At 33.9% G+C, this 11,451-nt stretch overlaps 2 protein-coding genes across 2 annotated transcripts; both read left to right on the top strand.

Annotated features, from left to right (window-relative positions):
* Positions 1-502: 502 nt before the first annotated feature.
* LOC136808332 (acid-sensing ion channel 5-like) lies at positions 503-5,633 on the top strand. The gene is made up of 3 exons (XM_067064863.1): positions 503-546; positions 2,577-2,785; positions 3,491-5,633. Exons 2-3 carry the CDS (start codon positions 2,674-2,676, stop codon positions 4,861-4,863), a joined length of 1,485 nt encoding a protein of 494 aa, XP_066920964.1. The 5' UTR covers positions 503-546; positions 2,577-2,673; the 3' UTR covers positions 4,864-5,633.
* Positions 5,634-9,995: 4,362 nt separating this feature from the next.
* Positions 9,996-11,114, top strand: LOC136808330 (neuropeptide Y receptor type 1-like). The gene has a single exon (XM_067064860.1). The coding sequence runs from the start codon at positions 9,996-9,998 to the stop codon at positions 11,112-11,114; it is 1,119 nt and encodes a 372-aa protein (XP_066920961.1).
* The last annotated feature ends 337 nt before the right edge of the window (positions 11,115-11,451 follow it).

Here is an 11,451-nt window from a genome sequence, read left to right as displayed (position 1 = left end):
TATAACGTTTCAAACTAAAAGTACAAAGGTCGAAAGTTTAGAACTTTTTTACTGTATATATAACTGAATTAACAATACGGGGTTTTTCGTGTGTCCCCCAAAAGAAAATATTCGCACTTTTTTAGGAAACAGATTTAAGAAGAGAATTTTGGTCACCAGAAGGGATAAAAAGAATCACCCTAAAAGATAATGAAAATGTTCAGTCGTGCCCACTCCCCCATCTGTATATTCCTCTTTATTCTTCTTTTCTTTTTCATTTTCTTTTCTTTTTTTTATTTCAGAGTAACACAAGGAAAAACCGCAACTAGTTTGTTGGTACGCAATAAAAAATCGTCATTTTGAATAAAATGAAAAAAATATTTTTTGTCACCCTTCTTTCCTGCTTTTGATTGGATATAACCCGATCTGAAGAATTTCTTTATCACCACTATAACATGGAAAATTATTAAAAAAATATTTTTATCATTTTTTTTTTTTCTTAATTCATTTTCAGAATTGACTGAAACATACTTGTGTCAAGCTATCATATTGCAAACAATGAATAAGGTGAGACGAGTGAAATTTCTTATAATCTCTGACTTTAAAGTCAAACGTTAATTCTAATATACACCCCTGTGTCACAGACCCGCTGGGACCCCAGCTCCTCTGGAAACTTCGGTGAACATTTCGTCCCCAGTGGGAAAATACTCTGGAATTTCAGCACCACTGGGAAATTGACTTTAACTTGATCCCCATTCGATGTTCAATGTTTAAAAATTGTACTTCAATAACCATCCCCTTTGGAATTTTTAACCTTGGAAAAATAGAATTTCTATCCCCATTGGGATTTTAATAGGAATTTTTATCCCCACTGAGGAAAAAACTTCCACCGGGCCTGTGAGACAGGGTTGTTAATATAAATTTGATAGTCACAGTTGGTATAGTTTGGCTAATCATCAATTTTTGATATCTTCGATTGCCTTCAGTAATTGGTAGGCATACTCGATAAGCAATAAGCTCTATCGGTTGAAAGTTACTTTTATAAAATAATGCCAAAAGGCTTGAATTAGTAGTTTTTGCTGAATGGTCAGTTTAGTTACAGCTTTTGCGAGAGGTTTTTTGACCAGCAAGTGTTTTTTGATATACAGAATGGGATCTGGTCCTTTTTTCACCAGGTGCTTTAAAGAGAAATGAATTCCTAAGACAGTTCCTGCTAAGCATTGTTGTTTAGAGGACTGGTGAGGATATATGAATATCATACATATAGTTCAAACAGTTAAGATTTATTAAATTATTCATTAAAAGTAAATTTAATTCCAATGACAATTCAGACTATTTTCAGACTTCAAAGGGATATTATGTCAAAAAGGATATATTCTGATATCAATATTTCAAAATTTATCAAAATAACTGAAAGTGTATCTAAGCAGGACTAAGATAAGTTTGAGCAAAATTTATGTTGTTAAATGTATACTTGGGGTTTAGAGCTTTGATGGCGTGTGTGTGATTATTTTTTGAGAGTTTTTAAAAATTATAAGGTTACGGTAGGGAGAAAGGTAAGAAAAATATAAGATTGAAGATTTCAACCTGAATTAGATAGAATTAATGGGCTTTCCCATAAGGAGGTCCAACTTTTTGTGACAGAAAATTAATACTTTAACCCTCTAGAATTCCAGGCACTCATAGGTTTAAACACCTCTATAATTCTTAATTCTACACGATTTAAAATAATACACCTTCGGAATTCCGGTATATTTCCTGGATTTTGGTATACCCATATGGAATTCCACTATATTTCAAAATTTACCCCCTCGGAACGGAAATGGTATGAATTGTTTTTTCTGGAAAAGTCCAATAAGTAGTTCGAAAATATTCAGAACCATCAAACTACTAGGACTGTTTAAAATATAGTTGATATAAGTAATAAAGAATTAACACTTCAAGTATGAATCTATGAAAAACTCTTAGGTTAAGATACAGAGTATTTTTTGCTTATCAAATTATTTTGAAATGAAGAAGTACTATCATAACATTTGAATTCGAATTAGTTTTTATAATCCTCGTTTATCTTCATCTAATCCTACCATCAACTTTTTCATAAAACCAAGAGATTATAAAGGAAGGTGAGACTATTTCGAAGTACAATTTTTACCCCGCGGAACGCTGATGGAGTTTTCCCCATTTTCCACAGTGCAACCAAGACAGTATATATTTTGTATTAGGAAAGTAGCAACTGTATATAACTGTATATAAATACAGTTGACGCTCTATAATTCGACCTTCAATGGGAATCGGATTCTCATCGAATAAGGGAGCATATCGAATATTAGAGAGTGGTTTATGAGAGTTTCTTGTTGATGGTGAAATAATAACGAATAATGGATCGTATCGAATAGAAGAACGTCGAATTAGAGAGCGTCAACTGTATAAAATGCTATTTTCATAACTCGCCTTCGAAATTGTTTTCTGGTATTAAAATAATTATCTTCAAAGTCTTATCTGCTTTTTGTCTGAAGAAGAACAATCTAATCGGCATTCAGAAATTTTTATTTCTTATATTTTAACAATTCTGACATAAATCTTTCTTATTTTCTCAGAATTACAACACAGAATTAACGCTATCTATATCATAAAGTCAACGCAATTCAATACGGTATCCTTTTGATAACCACCTACACCTGTTTTCTCCGAATCATGGATTTGATTGTATCAGCTGAGGATTGCACCACAAGTAAAAAGAATAAGAAAAAACCAACGGTCAAACCTGTTCCTCCAAGATACGCACAAAATGGATCCAAATCACAAGGTATGCTTTCCCCTTTCTCCTGTCTGAACCAACTGATATAAAACACAGTTCTATACACAATGTTGCAACTTTTTCGGCTGTAGACGAAAATCAATGTAGTTGAATTTTCTATCATGGATTCCGTACAAAAGCAAAATTTTCGTGAAATTGGAGTTCGATTTTAGACTTTACGTCCAGATTAACCAAAGCTGGTCGCAACTCTGTCTAGAAGATCCATCCAGGTTAAAATAACTTGTGCTCACTTTCAATCCAGGATCCTTCACTCTTTCTTTCTTGAGACAGGTTGTAGATTCAACTCTAGCTCTTCAGGCTTTAAACTCAATGGTAAATTTTAGATAGGAAACCTAGAAAGCAACCCTGGAACTTTAGGGAAGAATTTAGATTTTTTAACGATTTTCATGAGGATTCTTTAAATTTTCAAGACACTGCTGGATTTTATCACTTTTTATCACTTGGCCTTTCAACGTAAGGTTGCATCACTTCTTCAACTATATTTAATCCCGCATCACAGTAGACGTTAAAAATTCTTCTCTCTTTATATACAACTCTCCTTTGATTCTGGGACAATTGCCTCCGTGACAATTGCCCCCACCCCCGAGTAATTGCCTCCGGACAATTGCACTCAGGACAATTGTCCCCCAAACAATTAACTCAACCCTCGGCCCCAAAAAAAATCCAAATAACTGTCACCTTTCCTTTATCTAGGTCTATCATCCGGCTTCACCAACACCCGCCAACGAAAACCCGCTTCATCTTCATCCGAAAGTATCCGTTGGCATGAAGGTCAAATTACCAGGAGAGCTATCATCAAACAAAAGATTAATGAATATGTTAATACATTTACAGTCCACGGTTTGACCAAAGTCTTTATTGGAGAACGTTTGGAATCAGCATTCTGGCTTGTCATATTATTCTGTGGTTTGATATTCTCAGTTGTTGTTGTTTACGGGCTAGTGGTGAAATTTCTAAATTTTGGCATTTATACAGAGATCAGATCACAAGTCACTGATGAAAACTTTTTCCCCAGTATCACATTCTGTGAGAAAATTATGTATACTGATCACCATACATCGTACTGTGGAATACCATATGATGATTATATGTCAACCGTTGATAATCACCGAGATTCCACTTGTGATCATACTTACAACCGTACCAACCTCAATATCACAATATCAGAAGGGAACGGTACGTTTTGGTCTAATGGGTTCTTCAATATTACTAAATGCAAAACGAATAAACATATTCATTGCGCTAATAATGGTTATTTCAAATCCTTAAGCTCCTTCAACCATTCCTGTATCAGATGGAACTATAACGGAAATTTATCCGGAATCAACAACCACGTTGATATTGAATTCGAATTCAACATACCAGACTGGTTTGATAAAGACCGTGCGGAAATCATCACAGCGACGCCACACGATGCTAGCATAAACGAACTAGATCGCACACAACGTATAGAAATTGAACCACATAAAATCTATGATATCAATTTAGATAAAACAGAGATCCGTAGGCTGCCATACCCGTTCCCGTCAAATTGTTCCAACAATAAAGATAAATTTCATTTATTCCCTGGACGCTACACGCGTCGATCTTGTATTGAGTCTTATAAATTCATTGAGATGTATAAAGATTGTGGTGATACAACAGATCATATCAGACCGATGATCCCTCGTGATATTATAGAGAAATATCATCAAAATAATACCATAAACAATACGATCCCATGCATATTTTCGCACATGCGTGGAAATGAAGTTCGCGCGGAGAAATGTGCGTTTCCATGCTCAGAGATTGAGTTGATGTTTTTCCCAACGTTCAAACGCGCCCGAAATAATACGTCGACGCCCACTTATAAACTAACTATCAAATACCACCATGTGGCGGCTTATCGAATAATGGAAGAAAAGGCGCTTTATTCATGGGATCAATTAGCCTGCGAGATTGGTGGATTCATTAGTGTCGTAATTGGCGCATCAATTATTTCAATGATTGAAGTACTCGTCTTCTTAATTTTGGTTATCGTGAAAAAACTGACAACAAGTTGCGTCATATTGAAGCGGCAAGTTTAACTAATTAGAAGTTACTAGATGTCCGAACCATGTGCTCTTTTGAAAGATCACTTAAAAGAGGAGAAATCTTCGAACAAAACTACTACGTGAGTTTCAATACACCTTTTCGACCGTAAACGCGCGGGTATTTTTTGTCAGTTTTACTACCCTAAAACCATCCCGGTCTTTTTTTTTGCGTCTAAAGACAATAGAAAAAAGTGTAAAAAAGGATTGGATCGAGTTTAGGGTGGTCAATTACATAATAAAGTGGCACGCACTTGATCGCGCGACTACGGTCGAAAAAGTGTTTTACAGTGGACGCTTTCTAATTCGATTTTCAAGGGGAATTTGGATCTCATCGAATAATAGAGCGTACCGAATAAAAGAACGTCGTTTATGAGAGTTTTTTGTTGACTGTGGCTTTCACTTTTATCGAATAATGGAGCGTATTAAATAGTAGGACGTCGCATAAGAGAGCGCCAACTGTGTTTGTGTAAAGGTAAAAACGAAAAATTCTCGATGTTTTGAGCTTATCATGGTAACCTCATCTAATAGATAAGGCACGTCTAAATGGATTTACCCGATAAAATCAAGATTAATACGCATGATGAAAATAGACTACAATGGATATCTCTTGGGAGCGGCAAGAGAACTTAATACACTTATTCTTGTACGTTGTTTAGACATTGGGCAAAGCTGGAAATTGCTGGACCCTGGGTTTACAAGCATCTACTGAGTAGACCGAGCTGTAAATCCATAAGATTCATGACGTAATGTTTTCTACGGAAATACCGCCCGGTTTTTAATTTAAACTAGACAAAACTTGTATAACTTGTATAAAATTTGCCACTACTGGTAAAAACCGGGGTCTTTCCGTAGAAAGCATTACGTCATGAATATCATGAGTAGTAGAAACATAATTTCCAATTCGGATATCCAGGCTATGAAATATTCTCGGTTGGTTTAACCTAAAAAGGATGAAACTAGAGGATTTCGTGACTCGATGACTCTTACGATGGTTATTTTCATAATCTTTTAAAACGAAGAATCTTTTTTTTTTAGGTTTCTTTGAGGCTTTTAAGACTTCAAGGAAAAAGAAATGTTATTGTTTCGCGATTTAAGAAAGAAGATTATTTTAACCATCATTTTGAAAAAGAATTCAGAAAGTTGATGTCTCTAATATTTTTCGACTGTGCATCCTTATTTAGATTTCACATTTTTATTGTCCATCTTTCTACCCAGTTGATCCAGTACAACGTAATATTATGAACCTGGGAAGCCAACCACGACTAAAAATTATACTGAAAGTTCATCCCTGGGGTAATTTTGATTACTACTAAAGTGTCTTCTTCTGATAGCCTCATTGCAAACTCACGATGCTATATATGGCAACAACGTAGCTCATTATCTGGACCATAAAGTCTAAAGTCCATTCGCTTTAAGTGTGCACTAATCTTTGTTCTGTTTGTCATGTTTTAACAATTACTTAATTCTAACATATTATATACCGTTTAAAAGTTAATTTAGAACACTAAAATTTACTACCGGTTGCGCCACAAAAAAAGTTTCTCTCTCTTATAAAACTAATTTTAGTAACCCAGTAATTTAACACATAAATTTTAAAACTGGATGGTCGAAAGGGTTTGAAATCTTCATCAAAATCACTATAATTTCTTTAACCGTAATTTTCCTTAGATTTTTGGTTTTAGACTGGATAAAGTCTATGTAAGGCTAAATTTACCTTGAAACCTATATTTGATGTATTTTTATGAATTTTACCACAATTTTTGTTTTTTTTCCGAAGAATTTTCTTCCTTTTTTCAAATTCAACCCTCCTTTGTATAACAAAAGGTCGTCTAAATGAGGAGCTGATTATAATTCTTAATGATTAAAACGAAAATACTGATGTATCATGTAATTATACTTCTGTTTAATTTGATACGTCGATTTTTGACGTTTTTGAGCAATTTCAGAAAGTAACTTTTTTATTCAATTGAGTATAACTTTTGATCTAATGAACCAAATTTAAGAAATGACCCATCAAAATTTAAGTTTATCTTTCTTCTTTCTAATGAAAAAGGATTGTTTCTTTTAACATTTGTAGACCTCAGTAAAATTCACATTGACGAGAGAAACTATAAATGAAAAACTATACGCTAATTTTTGTCCCTACTGAAAATAAGTCCATCCCTACTGGATTTTCAGGCTAGAAAACAATGGAATTCGAATTCGCAGTCATAAAAAAAAACATAGGAATATCGTTCCCCATAGAGTTTTGGTCCGTCATTTTTACCCCCACTGTTGGAAAAAAATCCACCGGGTTTATAAGAAAGGGGTGTAATATAGTAGATACTTTAATCGTAGAAATTTTAAAATAAATCTCGCTAAAACACGCCGAATCGTCAGATCGCTAAAATTTATCCGCGCGAAATTTCTGGTTATATTTCCTTGATACATTTTTATCAATAGGAAGGTTTCCGTGCAAAGAAATGCTAGAAAACGAATTCAATCAAGAATGTAGTATTCGCTAAAATTTATCCGCGCGAAATTTCTGGTTATATTTCCTTGATACATTTTTATCAATAGGAAGGTTTCCGTGCAAAGAAATGCTAGAAAACGAATTCAATCAAGAATGTAGTATTCGCTAAAATTTATCCACGCGAAATTTTTTGAAATCGTGATTCGCTAAAATAAATCCCAAAAAAAAAATCAAGATTTTCCTGACTCGCTAATATACGCTAAAATTAGTTTCGCTAAAATTTATACGATTAAAGTAGTCAATATCGATTGATTGATCAACTGAAATCATTAAAGACAGGATTATAAAACTTTTTAGACATGTCCCTCCCCTCACCCTTTTTTATAAGAACCAATAAATTTTTGTCCTGGCTCGGCTGTTCTAATAATACTTTGAGCCTAAAAAATCCTGTCCTTATTTATAGAATAAAACTGAGGTATTTTAGGTTCCTTATCTTACTTTTACTAATTTGACCTTTAATTTGTTTGATATTTAGTCATTACAGTCATTTTTTATCATCAATGTTCTTATAAGATTATTCTTATAAAAAAATACTTTCCTAAGTATGATGCTATCTCAAACATTGCGGGTTGTAGGATAACTACACTTTTTTATATAATCCTATAAATAATAGCAGAATAAGAACAATTCGAGGTTCAAAGTGCCAAAAAAAAAAATAAGAACAGCCGAGCCTAAGAAAAATTTTGGATGTTCTTATAAAAAAGCGTGTATTAAGCAATCTCTAAATTATCAATTTACATTCTTCTACTAATTTTTGTTTTGTCAACACAGCAATTACCATACACACGCTCATCTCATTTTAGTTTAGATTTTAATTTTCTTTGTCATCGTTTGTTTGTTGTTTGAGAGCCAAAATTACAAAAAGGGAGGTCATCTAATAGCTCAAACAAGGTAGAAGCATAAAGTTTAAAATACACGGGCTGCAAAATTATATCAATACAGTCAAAACATGTGATTACTCGAAAAAGTTCACGTGATTTTTTCCCCATGTTTCTTGCTTTACAACAATCAATTCGAACCAATCAGAAATAAATGTCATGCAACAAGCACATAAAAATTTCGAGTAAAAGCATGATTTGTCTTCAGACTTTACTTTTGCAACCTGTGTATTGCTTTAAATTCAAGACGTATTGTATCATTTTTAGTTTTATAATTTTTCCTGTGGTCGAATCTGCGGTGGTGGATAATTGGCTAGGTGGTCATAAGAATTTTGCTACCTCGTTAATGGTTGTATATGATTACAGATTAAGTTACGCCTGGTTTGTAGTATACAGTGCGCTTATTTGTTATAAATTGACAAATGGCGAATCCTTACAAGTTTCATTGGTTTACCCATGCTTAAGAGATAGTTCACTCATGACAAGCCAACCCAAAGTTTCTTGTTTATTTACTAAGACCGTGCACCAATTAGCGACTTTTTATGGATATACAAATTACTTATTCGGTTTATTTGAACGACTCTATATACTATTTTAAGTACGTGATCTACAAGGATTTAAAACTAATCAAGCTTCAGCGGGTATTAATTTATAGTAAAGACCTTTCCTAAGAACAATTATAAGGCTTTGCAGACTCTAGAATGACCAATTTCATAAGAAAATTGACAACAATGCCAACAAAATAGAGAAACTAAGTTATGAACATCCTAAGCCTTCAAAGATTTTGGATGTTCTTACAAAAAATGTTTATGACGTATTCTCAGATAAGTTGTAAGTCCATAAAAGTCACTAATCGGTGCACGATCTTAGTAAATAAACAAGACATTTTGGGTTGGCTCGTCATGAGTGAACTCCTGTTTACGCTATTGATCGTTTACGAAAGGCTATCATTATTTCTTTATCTAATAAGTTCGCTTAGTATAGAGTAAGGTAATTTAGATTGATTGTTTGATGTCTTAAATCTTTTGGATCTCATCTGATCATCTAACTATATATGTAGGTTAGATTTATTTTTTCTCTTTCTTTGAGTTAGTTTGTTTGTAGGTAAAGTAAAAGTCTAGCAACGACGCTGCCATTGAATTATTGTTTTATTTGCAGCCACTGTGTTGATTTAGCAAGCTTATATCCAGTCCCTTAGCTTTTTAGCTGCTTCTGTTGATTTTGTTTTCACTTCATTTTGTCACCCCTGTCTCAGTGGCACATTGGAGATTGTTCACCCAACAATGATTTAAATTACCCCGCGGAAAAACTGGGTTCTAATAAAAACGTTTATTATGTCACCTAGATATATGAGCATTTCTATTGGTAGGATTTGATGAATTTTTCTAAGGTTGATTTTAACGATTGTAATACGTTTTGAATTCTTTTCTATAGTCATCAAGAGATAAAACTGTAATCAACACACTGATGGTTGCTGTAAGGTGAATCGAAAGCAAGAGAAATCAAGGGTAAAGTAAAAATCAGAAAAATCGCCCATTGGTCCAATCTTGGAGAGAGAGCCACTTGCACCAATTCTTGGTTTTATTGATTGAATCAGAGTATTTATAAACGGTATTTGGCTACTAACTTGTTTAATGCTGCTAGAATCTACTGAGATTATAGATTTTATAAGTCAGGGGATCTAACACCTTAAAACGACGATCGAAAGGAGGATTCGTAGAAAAGAACTATTCACGATGAATTCACATGAAAAATTCACTCTTAAAGACTACGTATTCGTTATTGCTTTCACCTTAATCTTTGTCACTGGCGTTATCGGCAATTCGCTTGTTATTTACATCTTCAAGCATCGACAAAGACGAATAACAACTCCTATGGAACTGATCATCATCTACTTAGCAGTGACAGACTTAATTGCATCTGTATTCAACTCGCTTCTATACATATACTTGCATATAACATCATTTTCACACTGGGATTTTGGTCCATTCATGTGTGTTCTATTACCTTCGATCACAACCGTTTCGGTATCAATGTCACTTGGGCTTATTATTCTAATCACAATCGAACGTTGTCGCGTACTTTCGAATCCTTTCGATGGGATGTTTGACAAAAAACATGTTCACTACATGGTGGCTTTTGTTTTCATTATCTCAATTGCCAATGAGATACCTTACATCAAAGATCTACATATTACCCACCGAGGTGTAGCAACCTATAAATGTGTGAAATCAAATTTAGCAGCAAGCTACACTCAAAAGAAGGGCATCGAGTTCAAAACATTCCCCGAATCTTGTAACAAAAACAAAACCTTACAAAGTTTTGAACATACACTTTCTACATATGACGAAACAACACTTTTTTCGTGTGTTCTCCAAAGTTGCCATGAAGTTGATAAATGTATGCCAAGAAGTACCCAAGAATATATGAAAGGTCGTCTTATAACACTTGTTATTCGTGATGTTTTGTTTATCTCAGTTTTTACCGTATGCAACCTATTCATCTATCAAGCTCTCAAAGGGGACGATGAGCGTGAAAAAATCCTTAAACAATCAGGCATTAACCATACACGGATCAACCCTACCAAAATGTGTATTATGATTCTAGCTCTAGCAATCGTTTTTGCAGTATTGGTTCTACCTAAAGATATATACCATATTGTTTATTTAGCTAGACTTTTGAATAAAGATCATTCGATTTCGGGAGAAAAAGCTGTGGACATTAACTCAGCCCTCAAGTTGTTACAAAGTTTCAATTGCGTTGCAAATGTTTTTATTTACGCAAGACTTCATGGATCGTTCCGAAAATCATTGAATGAAGTTTTTACGACTATCATTAGCAGTACAGATAAATGAATGAATGAAAGAATGAATGAGTCAGTTGATGAATGTATGGATGAATAAAACGATGTATGGACCAGCTAGTAAGAAGACGAAGGAATGATTGAATGAATAGAGACAATTACACTCATTTTTTTTATAAGTATACGCCTCGACTTATGCTTAACCCTATGCTTGGTAATAAAATATGAAGGGGAGGGGGGGGGGTAAAATTTTTCGCGCATTTTCCCATCTCTTTAATCTTGAGAGAAATGAAGACATTCTATTCTTCTGTTATTTTCTGAAGTTTTGGAAATTATGATTCTAAAAATTTATTTGGCTGAGCCTCAAGGTATGCTTAGCATATGCTTAA

The sequence above is a fragment of the Clytia hemisphaerica genome, unplaced genomic scaffold, assembly GCF_902728285.1.
Source record: "Clytia hemisphaerica strain Z4C2 unplaced genomic scaffold, Clytia hemisphaerica genome assembly, whole genome shotgun sequence".
Taxonomy (NCBI): Eukaryota; Metazoa; Cnidaria; class Hydrozoa; order Leptothecata; family Clytiidae; genus Clytia; species Clytia hemisphaerica.
The sequence above is the reverse complement of the archived record's forward strand: the minus strand, read 5'-3'. Positions and strand labels throughout refer to the sequence as shown.

Bases quoted from the DNA above. Each gene is read 5' to 3' on its own strand.
- LOC136808332 (XM_067064863.1), top strand. From the start codon at position 2,674: ATGGATTTGATTGTATCAGCTGAGGATTGCACCACAAGTAAAAAGAAT. The intron at 2,786-3,490 runs GTATGCTTTCCC...TCCTTTATCTAG, and splicing joins AAATGGATCCAAATCACAAG to GTCTATCATCCGGCTTCACC.
- LOC136808330 (XM_067064860.1), top strand. From the start codon at position 9,996: ATGAATTCACATGAAAAATTCACTCTTAAAGACTACGTATTCGTTATT.